Here is a 14,845-nt window from a genome sequence, read left to right as displayed (position 1 = left end):
CGGGACAAGAAGAGGAATGGGAAACATCTGGTAATATTAGCCACTGTTTCCCCTCCTACATCTGTGGGACATATTTATGGACCCCAAAACTCACTTCTGTTAAGTCTCGGCATGGTCTCAGAATTATTTGTTAACTAAAGGCCATAAGCATTTGATAACAACTGATCAGGAACTTCACTGGACTGAAAAATTTGTGCCATTCCTGGTGAGGGCTAGTGAAGTTAATGACTTTAAACAATTTCTGAAGAAAGCATAACCATCAGGCAAAATCTTTCTTCTCATTTTATTATATTTTGTACGAATATTTAAAATGGAGATAGGATAGAGACATTTAATACAAATGATATTATACTGTTCTCTTTATAAAAATGTCTCCTTATTTATAACAAATCACTTTGTGTGAATCTTTCTTTGCTGTGTTCCTTATATAAATATGCCTATGTATATATTTGGAACAAAAATTGATGCATAGTCCCATTTTTCCCCAGGTAACTATCTGCAAGCTCCTACCTCTCAGTCACAGGATTACATTTTAGATCAATGTTGGAAGGACATGGGGCTAAATTTTGCATGGTCCTGTGATATCATCTGATAACTTGATGAGTAGTCAAACACTGTCCTTAATTCCAGAATGAAAGCACTGTCTTCAGTTTCTACCTCCTTGTAGAAGATTTGAATCCAGTGTTTTTCTTAACTAGGTTGTACATTCATTTGTTAGACCTGTCATCTACGATGTCATTTACAGTTTACCATGGTTCCACGCCTCCGTGCTCCTAGTTGGTTCTGATGTAACCTACCTAAATGAACTTGCTGGGAATCACTCCCATACTACCCATATAATCATCCTCATCATGGCCACATCCCACATCATAACTAAAATTTATTGATTTTTTACAACATTCAAGGCACTATCCTCAGAACTTTACACACCTTATCTCCCAACAATCCTATCACACAAATTTTGTTATCACCATTTTGCAGAAGATAATTGAGAACCCAAAGGGTTTCCAACTTTGTAATAATCCTATAGTTAATAAGTGGTGAAGCCAGATTTTAAGTTCAGTCTTCTGACCCCAGAGCCCATTCTAACAGGCTATGCAGTAATGATCCCAGCATTATTCTTACCCTTCCAGCACTTTCCAAAGTAGTTTTCTTTAGAATATCCAGTAATCAATGTCAATGAGTCTCTATTGCATAGTGATTTTAAGCATAGACTCAGGCTTCAGAATACTGAAAATCTTCCAAAATTCTAGTTCTTAGATGGGAAGGGGTGTCTACCAGAATTCCCTAGATAAATTTTCTAAACAGAATGGCTTTCATTTCTCTCCCTTCCAGTTCCAAAAAAATGGATCTGGGTGTGGGGGTAGTAACAGAACAAGAAGAAAAAATAAGTACATTTGTACTACTGAAAAACTTCCCATGTTATTCTGTTTGCACCCAGTTTTTTAACCACTCTTGAGGTAGCTTAGATTTTACATTGTTACTAAGAGAGAATGCATCGTCTACTTTAGCAGTATGCTGGTGAAAGGAAGTCAGAGAAGAAACTACAGATCAACAAGTGGATATACTTGCAGATTTTATATTGAAAACCATCAACAAACACAAATAGTTGATGTACAACATCCTTTTCATTTACCCACCTGCTGACTCCAGAGTTCATAGTCCTGGTTCTTTCTTCATCAACTGTTGTCATTTCAAAAACCAAAGGCAAGGCAGAGACCAAAGTTTCTGCACTGTGTTTGGTTTTTATTGTCAACCAGGGTAATAGAATGAATTGCATAGAATTTGGAAAGTTTGGCAAAGGTAACATTTTATGGTCACACTATATTGTAGTACAAAGAAAATGACACATATAGCTTTTCAAAATATTCTATGGTAACCACTTTTACTTAAAATAGAGATCCTAGAGATATGGTCCAAGGAACATAACTGGAGTTCTTACAAAATAACTGCTTAGAATTGGCAGACACAAAAGGGAAGTGTAGTTTTCCTAAGAAGATATTATTTTTAAAGATTTTAAAGTACTCTCTTGGGGCTCAAACTCACAACCCTGAGATCAAGAGTCGCATGCTCCACCAAACGAGTCAGCCAGGTGGCCATAAAGTATTATTGTTGGAGAAGCATAAAGTGCATTCTAACAGGTGAGGGGTAATTTGATAAAATAGGACTAAGATATAACTAATGCTAAACATTCTGAGTATAGATGCATGTAACTGTTTCTTCTAAAATAATTGGACGTGGTCAACTTAGGACATTACGGATTTCACAGAATAATTACATTTATTTTTAAATAAATATAATAAACCAAAATAAACCAATGTGGTTTTTGGCCATACGTATTAAAAAGAAAGATCCAACTCTATAGGCTTGAAGTAAGTCTTGGAAATTGGCAATAGCAAATAAAGTGCTTAGGAATAGTTTAAAAATTATAGTGGCCACTGTTTTGAATGGCTCTTATTTGTTTTGAGAAAGAAGATCTGTTTTAAAAATGACCAGGGTTCTTATGGCTCTATTTCTTGTTTTCAGAAAACAGTTCCTGGAAAGAAGACAGGTGAATCACTCAGGATGCTCTCAGTAGCTGCCATTTCAGATACCTTGAAAGCCACAGAAACTTTCCCCACTCCTGTAAAAAGCCAGTGACATTTTATAAATAGAAAGCCCACAAAACATGTTGATTTTAGAAGAGTTCATAATTTAGAATATTTTTATAGACATTCAAGAAAATAGGACTCATTGAAAAGATACTCTCCGTATATGGCTGGAAGCAGCCAGCTGTTAAGAGAAAGGTGATTCCTATGTTTTCTACATTTTACAATTCCAATTTTGGCTTGGCTTATCTATCCATTTATCTACTTACCTACCTACATACGGACTTATCTTGTATTTTGGTCAGTGCTAGACAGGAGGTGAGCACTATTTATAATCCGCTCATGAGAAACACCCGTAGAAGCATACCCATGGCATTCTAAAACCTGGGGAGAGAATGGTTGTGCGCTGACGTGCTGCCCTGGGTTACTGACCAGCCTCCGAATGTCCCGCTCTGACTCCCACTTGATCTTGGAGATGGCTTCCTGGTGGGACTGGTGCTCACTCCTGAGGTCACCGGCCTTGATCTTATCCGCCTGGATCATATTGCTTAGAGCCTCGTCCACCTGCTTCTTGGCAGTTTTCAGGTCCGCAATTTCCTGTAAGAGCTTAAGGCGCTCGGCATCAAACAGCTTCCGGGCCTCCTCCCGGGCCTCAATGGTGAGCGCTGTCCTTACTTTGTCACTGCTGCCGTCCCGGAGAGCACACAGGGCCGACTTGAGCCTCTGGATCTCTCCATCCCGCAGCTTCACTGTCCTTGACATTTCTTGCTCGTGCTGCTTGATGAGATTCTCCCTCACAGCCTGCAGCTCCTTCATCTTCTCCTCATGGAGCTTGGCTTTGAGTTCTGTCACCAGGACCGTGTGCTTGCGCTGCTCCAGCTCACGGATCCTCTTTGCTTCTTGAGTCTTCTCTCTTTCAAGTTTAGACACCTAAGGGCAGGTAGGCAAAAGGATGAAACGAGGTGAGCCTCAAAGGGAAGGTGGGCTCCTGAGCAGGCCTGTAGCTCAGAGGCCTGGGCTCTCCCAATTCCTCACCTTTTCTTGTTCAGTCACTGAGTGCTCAGAGGGAAGGGAACCACAGGCCCCAGAGCTGGGAAGACAGTATGGGAAGGAGGAGATACCTGGGGATGCTTGTATTATTTGGTGCAGACAGTATCTGAGGTTTGGGACCCTCACTATCCATCTGTGGTCTGCAGACAACCAACACAGGCATCACCCAGAAGCTTGTCAGAAATGCAGAATCCAGGGCTCTTCTCCAGACCTACAACCAGGACGTGCATTTTAACAAGTCCCCAGGTGATCGTATGCACATTAAAATTAGGGCACAGTGCTATAACGGTTTTCACCTTGGTGGGGAGAAGTTCAGAACAGATCATCTGCAGAGCTTTTTAGAACACATCCCTGGCTAGGTGCAAGCTGATACATGTGGGCGTCTTAGGACAGTTCAGAGCTCAAAATTATCATTAGACTAATAAAATGGTGCCCAAAGTGATATTATAAATATTTCTCCTATTTCCCCCTTCTGTTTTGCTGCTGCAATGGAGAAATGAAACCAGCTGATATATCCTCAACCTCACCTTTTTTCTATGGCAACTTGGTTCTACCACCAAACATTATGCATAAACACACACCAGCCCAAAACACTGTGGTTCATTGGGCCACCTCTCTGTTCAAGGGGTCTGGTGGCTGTTACTTCTGCATGCTCCACGGATGTCCCTTTGTGTCCTTCCCTGCCCCACTCGGCAACCTCTCCTGCTCCCCCCACCAACTAACTGTCCAAGCAGTTTAATAAAGTATTCCTTTTAACGTTTAGACCTTTCAGGTATTTTGGTTAAACAAAATCTTCTGTTTTGCTTCACTTCCGTTGATAATGTGGGTCTCCTTATAGATTAGCCATGGCACTACCTTAAACTGGCTGACTCTGGCTCTGATTCAGTAGATCGGGGGGGGGGGGGGACCTGGCATGTGTGGCTTGGAGAAGCCTCTCAGCAAATGTTCTTTACTATCGTCTTCCTCCCGCTCCTCGTCTGTGCTGTCTTTGTTCCTCTGCCTCTGTCGTGTACCACAGAATTACACACTCACTCCCCCCCCCTCTCTCTCTCCACACATACACACAGTAACCTGAAAAAAGGGAAGAATTAGGGAACCCTGGGAGTAATATCCGGTTCAGTGAAACTGGGTCTCTGCCATTTGCAAAATAGGAAAGTTTCATGAAAAAAATCGTGAAAAGCCTCTCCAGCTAAAAAATGTTAAGACTCAAACTCCTTACTGAGATTCTTGTAATTATAATGGAAAGTGTGTGAGATTTTACTTACCTTAATAGTACTTACCTTTGGCTAGAACTGGATTTTCTAAGTCCACATGGCAATTTATGAATATTTTATTTTATTTTATTTTATTTTTTTTTTTAAGATTTATTTATTTGACAGATAGAGATTACAAGTAGGCAGAGAGGCAGGCAGAGAGAGAGAGGAGGAAACAGGTTCTGCGCTAAGCAGAGAGCCTGATGCGGGGCTCGATCCCAGGACCCTGGGATCATGACCTGAGCTGAAGGCAGAGGCTTTAACCCGCTGAGCCACCCAGGCGCCCCTGAATATTTTATTTTAAAGGCATAGCAATTATTACCACACTGGATATTCTAAAAGAACTCAGGGCACAAGGAGACTTGGGAAAATAAATAGCCAGGCATCCTTAAATGACTATCTTTGATCTTGCCTCCAGCTTCAGCCAGGATCCCTTCCTAGATGCTTATTATTACATATGCTCTAGACCTGTGCTGTCCAATACTGTGACCACTGGCTCTAAAGAGCACTGAGAATATCCCAAGTCTGAACTGAGACTTACTCTAAATGAAAATACACACCAGAATGTAAAAACCTCAGCAATAATTTTTATATGAATTACATGTTAAAATTATATTATTTTGGATGAATTAAATACAGTATGTTATTAAAACTAATGATTTCTTTTTTACATTTTATAATTGTGGTTACAAGAAATTTAAAAATCACATACATGCCTTGCATTTGTGGGCTGTATTGTATTTCTCCTGGACAGCTTTGCTCTGGGGTTCTTGGTGTGTTGAATGAGACATGCTTTAATGATGGTGATATTTCTCCTAGTAAACCCCAGTCTTTTTTTTTTTTTAAGATTTATTTATTTTTTTTGAGAGAGAATGAGCATGGGGGAGGGTTGGGGCAGAGAGGGAGGGACGAGAGTCCCAAATAGACTCCACAGAGTGTGGAACCAATCCTGGGCTCAATCTTACCATCCCGAGATCACCACCTGAGCCAAAACCAAGAGGCAGATGCTTAACCAACTGTACTACCCAAGTGCCCCAGGAAAGCCCAGTTCTGACCCAATTTATGTGATCAAAAATCACCCAGGCTCCTTTATATTGCTGAATAAAAGCCCATCTCAGCTTCACCTTTCCTGCTCTCAGAAGACTTTGTTGGACCGCCCCAGCTCCTGTTTCTGTTTCTCACTCTACCTCTCCTCACCTGTCCCACACTACAGGTACTGCTTCATTTTGTGATCTTGTCATTTCTCTCAAATTATAAACACTAATCTTTTGTGTGTAGACTGGAGATGAATGAAAAAGAAAAAAATGAAAATAAGGTGTATGAAAAATATATTCCAGTCTGAAGATAAAAACAAATACAAGCAAACACTGGCTTTCTTGTCCATCACTTGAAGGAATCCACAGAACCCAAAGAAAACTCAAAGGCATTGATTGATTACATTTGGCATTTTTCATGTCTGCTTATTTTGGTTGCCATGGAAACTGGCATTTTTGCAGGATTTCTAGGTATGATTTTTTCTTAAGCTTGGGAGAAGTGTTTCACTATGAAGCAGACACAAAGGATGTGACTGACATTCGGGAAGGAAAAAAGCCAATTAAAATTTTTATAGTAAAATCACTTTCTGAAAATTATTTGCAGCTCAGACTGTACCAGTAAGAAAATAGAATTTACTATTTTACTGTACACAAAAAGAGAAAGAACTGCTCCCCACTAACAAGGAAAAATATAAAGATAATACTTTAAGTGAAAAAAATTCTTAGAAGAAGAATCAATTTTGATAAGTGCTGCTGGATCACATAATAGCATTTATTGAGGGCTTACTGTGAGTTACATAGCTTCCTAAAGACTTCACACACATTACCGCGTTTAACCCTGGCAGTTCTGTGATGTAAGTAGCCGAATGTCAGATGAGAAAAGTGAGGACGAGTCTCTGCACAAACACAGTGTGAAGAAGGCTGCTTAGTGCCCAGCGTGGGCCAGCAGCCAGGTATGGGTTGGGCCCCAGACCTCCCTATGCGCTTTAAAAAAAAAAAAAAATTATTATTCATTTCATTTCAGTTCAGTTCAGTTTAGTTTTATTTGGGAGAAAGAGAGAGTGCGCATGCACCAGTTGGGGGAGGGGCAGAGGAAGAGGGAGAAGCTGACTCCCTGATGTGTGCAGAGCACAACTTGGGGCTCTTGAGGGGCTCTATCTCACCACCCTGAGATCATGACCTGAGCCAAAACCAAGAGTTGGACTCAACCAACAGAGCCACCCAGGTACCTCCTTCCTGTTAATTCTGAAACCTCTGGCAAACTGTTCTCCTCCCCAGCCTCCATTTTCTTTCTTTCTTTTTTTTTTTTTTTAAAGATTTATTTATTTATTTGACAGAGATCACAAGCAGGCAGAGAGGCAGGCAGAGAGAGGAGAGAGCAGGCTCCCCACTGAGCAGAGAGCCCAATGCGGGGCTCGATCCCAGGACCCTGGGATCATGACCTGAGCTGAAGGCAGAGGCTTTAACCCACTGAGCCACCCAGGTGCCCCCAGCCTCCATTTTCTTATGTGTTAACTGGGATTGGGGGTCTCCTTCTCATATGGTGAGGGCTGACTTAGATAATGTATTAAAAGTCCTTGGGAAAGACTGGAACACCTGGGAGATTAATAATTATTAATACATGGTTAAATAGCATAGCATTAATTTTGATGAATATTGTTGATGCTATATTGGTATTATTATATAATGCAATGCTGTATTAATACCAACAACATAAATATAAGAACCCATGTTATCAGGATAAGACTAACATGACTATTACTATATTATTAAGACCATAATAACTGTTCTCCTAACAGAAACCTTGAAAACAAAGGTAAAATTGGGTCTCCTGGAGATATCTTGAGTCCCTGGCATTGGTGGCATCTAATCTTAACTTGGAAGAGACTCAGATTATTATGTGTGTGCAGGAGTGGGGTGTGGGATAGGACAGAGTAAGGGGATGAGCAGTGAACAGGCTTTGAAAGATACAGATTCCAAATTCCTTCTCCCCTGGAGGTTTTACGGAAGAAAAAAGTCACCAGGAAAATTTAATCCTCCTGGGGAGAGCTTACACTGTGTCAGAAGGAGAAACATTCTGACTACTACCCCACGCTGGCCTCACATGGTATTTTCCTTTCTAGTCTGGCATTTGAAAACCAGTGTAAAATCTGCCGAGATAACGATGGTGATGTCTGAGCTTTAAAGTGACCTTAGAAATCTAGGATGAAAAACTGGATGGCCTGGTCCAAGGTGAGGAAGTTGAGAGGTTATCTAGGCAAGACAAGCTAACATGAGCTTGGGTGTGGATTATCTGCACTGGATGTTCTGGGATATCTAAACTCACAGTAGACAGGCAGGGAGGCTCATGGGTGCTTAGTAACTCGCAGTCAGAAGATAAGAAGCTGCACTATAGAAGGTTGTTTATAAATTTTATAATTTTATACAACCCATAGAGGTACAAAGGCTTCTATTTTTTCATTTCTTACTTTTAGACACAAGGCTTCCTGAAGACAAAACTAAAAGCGCATAAAACAAGAAATGCTGCATCCCAAATTGGGGCACTGAGCATGGAGGCTTTGGAGCAGTCATTTGAGGACAAGGGTTGGCTGATTTTCTGGGAGTTCTAGAGGCAACCAGATACTCAGCATTACCCAGGTCATTTGGGAATTTCCATTTTAGCTCCTCTACTCCCTGTGTCATCGGGAGCACATCAGTTAAACCATTAGAACTCATTTTCTTTCTCCGTGAAATTGGAATAGTAATCACACCTTGCTTTCCTCCCAGAAAATGAAAAAACAGAAGCCTTTGTACCTACAATGAAGGCTGTCTCTGGGGAAAGGAGGGAGCCCTTGGGAATAGGTGAGTGGGTTCCACATCTCACAGCAATCCCTAGTGAGCTCACACACCCCTGGGTGGCAGATCATGGCCTCACAGTGTCGACAGGAGAGACAGAGGAAAACACTAAAGTCTAATGGCTCAGAGAGCCAGTCCAAAAAAAAAAAAAAGACAGACCTGGGTGGAAATCTTTTCTTTGCCTGAGCCTGGAGTTTTCCATCTAAATAAATACTGTAACAGTATTTCTGCCATGGGGTTGTTGGGAAATTTTTAAAAGGGAACATGAAAATGTATTCTACAAACAGTATTGAGCATCTCCGGCATGCCAGGCAGCTTTCAAAGTGCGGAGGACGCCTTCCTCAGGGGATCCCTTAAGAAGACATGGTCTCTTACGCTTAACAAGCTTACATATTACTGGGGACAGGCAGGGGGCGGTTAGGCTGTGGGCAATCCATAAGCAAAAGAACAAAATAACTTCACGCAGTACAAAGTTCTATGCCGAAGATGGAGCAGGGTTATGTGATAGAGTAAATGGATGTCAGAGCGTTACTTGGACCAGGTGGTCAGAGTGGGGCTGACACCTGCGGGTCCTAAGCACTGTATCAGTGCAGGAAGAGCCAAAGCATATGGCTGCCTTCCCTGACCAATCCCTACCATTTTGGAGGGACCGTAGCACCTCTCTGCTGCACACAATCCATTCATTCTAGAGATGGGAAAATGCAGGCTCAGAAATGACAAGGACACATGGCACAGAGGCCCCACTGTGTGTTCTTTCCTCTCCACCCCATGGTTCCATCTTCTTGGGCGTTATACTTAGAGTTCAGTCAGAATGACCTGCTTACCTGCTTATTACTATCGGTGCTTGGAAAATCTTTCAGACAAATTTCTATTCATTAGATGTTGATTATGTCTAGTCTTTTTGTTTCATTTCCCTCCAGTGGAAATGCAGACCTATGAGAGAAGGATTCAGGTATGTTCATACCCCCACCCCCAACACTTTGTTTCTTTCTTTGAAATTTTGTTAATAGTGGAGAGTAAACTTCTGATATTCTCTCTCCCTTTGCCTAATGCTTCCAGTTTTCTCAAGATCTTCATATTTTTAAAGAGCACAGGTAGTACAAGACATGGAAACAACCTAAGTCCATCAGTGGATGAATGGATAAAGAAAAAGTGTACATATTATATACATATACAGGCTATATTATATATATATGTATATGTATATATATATATATATAATATGTACACAGACATACACAATGGAATATCATTAAGCCATTAAAAAGAAGGACATCCTGCCATTGGCAACAACAGAGATGGACCTTGAGAGTATTTTCTAGGTGAAATAAGTCAGAGACAGAAAAACAAATACCATGTGATCTCACTTACATGCAGAATCTAAAAAATTTGAACCTACAAATACAGAGAAGAGATGGGTGGTTGTCAGAGACAGAGGGAGGGGGCTAGGAGTATGAGAAATGGGTGAAGGGGATCAAAAGGGACAAATTCCTAGTTATAAGATGAGTAAGTTCTGGGATGTAATGTACAGCATGGTGACTATAATTAACAATACTGTATTGTATTTTTGAAAGTTGTGGAGATCTTACAAGGAAGAAATTTTACAACTGTGAGATGATGAATGTTGAATAAACTTATTGTTTTGTAATCATTTTATAATACATGCATATGTCAAATCATTACACTGTATACCTAAAATGAATATTATATATATCAATCATATCTCAGTAAAACGAGGGAAAATATATCAAAAAAAGGAAAACAAGAACGTAAACTCCAGAGGAGAGGCAAAGGGAGTGGAAGAACTAGCTCTGCCACCTCCTAACATGTGACTCTGGGTGAATTACTTAACTTCACTGAATCTGTTTCCTAATCTGTAAAATGGGAATAACAATGCCCACCTATGATTAAATCATAATACTTAAAAAAAAAGATTTTATTATTATTTGAGAGAGAGAGCATGAATGGGAGAAGGGGAAAGGGGGAGAGACAGGAACAAGCAGCCTCTGCTGTGAGCACGGATCCCACCATAGGGCTTGATCCCAGGACCCTGAGATCAGGACCTGACATGAAACCAAGAATTGGTTGCTTAAACAACTGAGCCATCCAGGTGCCCCTTGACGCATAATACTTAACATGCTTGACACAAACTAGCCACTCAAGACCAACACACACACATATACATCCTTATGAAGCAGATACTGCTATTTTCCCATTTGATGGACAAGGAAAGGAAAACACTGAGGGATTTTTATAACCTGCTTAGGGTCACTCAGGTGGTACATGAAAGAGGTGTGATTATGTCAGGATGGAATGTGCTTATTACAGCGTGTGACAGATAGTAAACATTTAATAAAGTGCAGCTATTTTTGTAATCACTTTAAAGCATTTATCTCTGCTCTGTCGGCAGTGTGTCCTGTAAAGGTCAAGGGGTGATGTATCTTTCTGGAAAAATGACTAATGCTCCACCATTTCAAAGGTTTCCACTCTTCAGCCCATTTCCCAATAGCTGAACTGTCGTTTTAGCATCATAGCTTAGGAGCCAAAGTGAGAATATGAATTCACATCTTGGAATTGTTTATATTCTCTCTCTAAAAACCTGGACTTTCGGAAATACAATCATATTTATTTTAATAAAACTGCTTTATAACTTGCTTGCCCTCTAAATTCCCTTTGCTCTTTGGGGAAGGCTGCTGACAGGCAGTGGGGTTTTGTTTTAGTCCCTGTGCTGGGATTGTAATTAACTGCCACGGAGAGGGAGATGGGGGGCGGGGTGAAGACAGCAGAGAGAAGGCTAAAGACAGTGTTTTTATGCATAAGGCTGACTTTCAGGCTCTTGTCAGAGGAAGGGAAGATTACGCTTGACCTGCTGACTTAAGAGAGTAAGCCCTGGATAAACAGGGAGCCCTGTCCATGCTCAAGAGTCACCCCTTTTAAAAGTGTTGAATGTGTGGAAAATTGGCAGTGTAAGGTCTGCAGGACTTCTGCCTTTCTGAAACCTCTTGAGTTTGTTCTCTTTAAATCATCATTAGTTTATAGTTACCAGTCTCCAGACCGACAGGCTTCTCCCTATGAATGTAGTTTGTCATCCTGTCGTTACTACAATTAAAGGAGTCTGCCTCCCTTGAAATGTTACGTTGCCCCAGGGAAAGTTAAAACCAATGAAATGTTTTTAGACCGTGATACCTGGATGGAATCTTAAGAGTGTTGTGTTTGCCAATGCGAAGGCAGAGAACCACCTCCGTGGGGACTGCCTGGACCATCTGCTAGAATTCCAAGTCCTGGCTCTCACTGTGTCTGCTTTAGCAAAATCCACAGATTGTGGGCCCAAAGGTCTCAATTTTTAATAAGTTCCCCCAGGTTATTCTAACGCACAGTGAAGTTTGAGAGATACAGATATGGAGAAAGAAATTCAGTCATCTGAATTACAAATCAAGATACTGAGACACTTAAATTTGTCCCCGAGGAGGGATAAACACAAGCCCTGGTCTTTGACTCTCAAACAAATGTTTTTTATTTTGTTTTGTTCTGTTTGTTTGCTTTTATGATATCATATTCCTTTTAGCTTCACAGTCAAAGACTTCCTCCACAAATTTTACACTGGGGTCTGGTTATCCAAGGTTTTTAAAGTTTAGCTGAGACAGGAGGCAAGGGGTTCTGGCAGATCCAAGCTTTATTACTGATGAACCCAGGAGAAATAGATTATTAGGAAAATAAATGACTAAGATTTAATAGTAATGTCAAGGAAGAAGAGACAGATAAAAAAATGATAGGATATCAGTTTTTGATCGATAGCTTGATCAGGAACATTTATTTTTGTTACTATACAAAGAGTTATCTAAAGAGGGCAACTTTGTGCTGACATGGCCGCCTCTGGTTTGCAGAGAGCAGAAATGTCTTACGTGTGTCAGATATTTGAAAATGCTTTCCTACTCATGATCCCCGATTTGATATCCACATCACTCTGGAAAAGTAAGTGTTAGCATATCCAACTATGAGATGAGATTCAGAGAAGTAAAGAGACTTCCTAAGCCTAGTTAGTAACTGATTCACATGCAGAGCATATTAGACAATTTTACTACAAATAACTGTTTAGGAGTTTACCATGTGCCAGGAATCTCTCTGAGCACTTGATAGGAATTTTCTCATTTAATCATCACAACGGCTTTTTATACTTGTCTAATTTGAGTCTAATTTGACTCTCATCACAGTAACAAGTTACTGGTGAAGAAGCTAAAGTATAAGGAAATGAATCACTTTTCATTCATTCCTCTACTCATTCAACAAACTCGTGATCAGCTTCTCAGTTCTAGATATTTATTTAAGCTGTAGGGATATAAAGGTCTGGTAAGACTCTGCTTTTGTGGAGATGACACTGGACAATAGAAATAAGCACTAAACAAGGAAATGGATAAATACATAAATCACTATGAAATGAATCAAAATAGACTGTGGGAGTAACTGGACATGGCAAGTATTATGTCGTGGACACTGGGGCAGATGAAAGGTACGGGAGCTGACCCGAAAAAGGTTGCCTGGGGAAAGGGGGTAAAGCCCCTAAATGTGATCCACCTAGCTCTTAATCCAGCAAAGAGGATGAAACAGAGTCATCTGGGGGCAAGGGGGGGGAAGCAGTGGGAGAGGAGTCAAAGAGAAGTGGAAGAAACATCCTGTAATAGTAGGGAAAATCCTTTGACTTTGAGAAAGGTAGAAAGCCACAGAAGGTTTTAAGCAGGGCAGTGACCTGAAGTGATGTACTTTAGAAAGCTTGGTCTGTACCAAAGCAGGGAAATCCCATTCAGGGCACAGTGGAACTTGGCCAGGGTCATACAAGTGATGGGGAGGTAGTGGGGTTGCAGGTAGTCTCAATGTTTAGATCTGGTTTTCTGAGTCAGGCTTCCTAAGGAGGCAGACATCAGTCTTACCAGCCTGCTATCCTCACCTTCTGTGAATCCTGTGCTCGAGGGTCTCCTGCCACACACAAGAGAATCTCCATAAGGACAGGGGTTGTTGCTCTTCCTGGCAACTGGCAGAGAGGAGCCACTGGGGCAGGGCAGCAGGCAGAGTCGGGCCAGGTCCCCTCTCAGGGCTGTGACCCTACGTGGCCTCACTCACCTTGGACTTCTCTTGATGCAGCTCTATCTGGATGTCTGTGAGCTTGGTCCTGAGGTCTTCATTGGCAGCTTGAAGGGCGACGATGAGCGCTTCGGGCTTCTCACCCTTATTTCGCCCTTTCTTAGACATTGTTCCTTTCTGAAGGGAGTCTTGTTTGTGAATGCCTTTCAAACAGGTGCTGCCATGTTACTGCTTTGTATCGTAGGTGCGATGTTTTCAGCATCTACTGCGTGGTGCTCCTTGGTAAGGTCTCCTCAGGTGCTGCCCTGAAAGCCCTGGGAAGAGGCAGAGACGGTGATTATGGCTGTGGCAGGGACCTGGGCTAAGGGCCAGGCAGGGTCTCTCAGCCTGAAGTACTTGTATAATCCTGCTCCTGAGAGCTCCTGCCCCCAGATCCTCTCATCCACTTGGCACATGAATTTAGAGCCATCTTTCAAAAGATGTGGTCTGGTCCTATCAATGCCTGCTCAAAATCCTCTAAAGACCTGTAAGTATTTGAATATATTTTTCACATTTTAGGTCTAAACCTGCCTATTCCCCAAGCTTATCTCCTCCATTTCACTCACTTACTCTCCAGCCCTAAGAAATCCCCTTATGGGGTGCCTGGGGTAGCTAAGTCAGTTAAGCGTGTGACTCTTGATTTCCATTCAGGTCATGATCTCAGAGTTGTAAGGTTGAGCCCATCCTCACATCAGGTTCCATGCCCAGTGTGGAGATTCTATTTCTCCCTCTCCCTTCAGTTCTCTTTCTAAAAGGAAAAAAAAAAGCCCTTTATTATTATTATTTTTTTTTTAGTAGGCTTCATGCAGAGTGTGGAGCCCAGTGGGGGGTTGAACTCATGGCCCGAGATCAAGACCAGAGCTGAGATCAAGAGTCGGTGGCTTAACTGACTGAGCCACTAAGGCACCCCAGAAATGCTCTTTCATTGCTCCCTTCCCATAAAGACTTTCCCCACCCTGTTCATTTCTCT

General features: G+C 41.6%; 1 protein-coding gene across 11 annotated transcripts in view; it reads right to left on the bottom strand.

Moving 5' to 3' along the window:
* JAKMIP2 (janus kinase and microtubule interacting protein 2) overlaps positions 1–14,845 on the bottom strand; it is a 172,749-nt gene that overhangs the window by 60,931 nt on the left and 96,973 nt on the right. For 10 of the 11 annotated variants that reach the window (XM_045999746.1, XM_045999745.1, XM_045999744.1 and 7 more), the window contains 2 exons: positions 13,876–14,150; positions 3,021–3,518 (listed from right to left, as the gene is read on the bottom strand). In XM_045999746.1, coding sequence (XP_045855702.1) covers positions 3,021–3,518; positions 13,876–14,004 — 627 coding nt within the window. In that variant the 5' untranslated portion in view covers positions 14,005–14,150. Of the gene's footprint in view, positions 1–3,020; positions 3,519–9,584; positions 9,694–13,875; positions 14,151–14,845 lie in introns of those variants that run through there. The other variant, XM_045999755.1, reaches the window with a different exon arrangement.

This window comes from Meles meles, chromosome 3 (genome assembly GCF_922984935.1).
Source record: "Meles meles chromosome 3, mMelMel3.1 paternal haplotype, whole genome shotgun sequence".
In the NCBI taxonomy this organism is placed as follows: domain Eukaryota; kingdom Metazoa; phylum Chordata; class Mammalia; order Carnivora; family Mustelidae; genus Meles; species Meles meles.
This window is presented reverse-complemented; position numbering and strand designations above follow the sequence as displayed.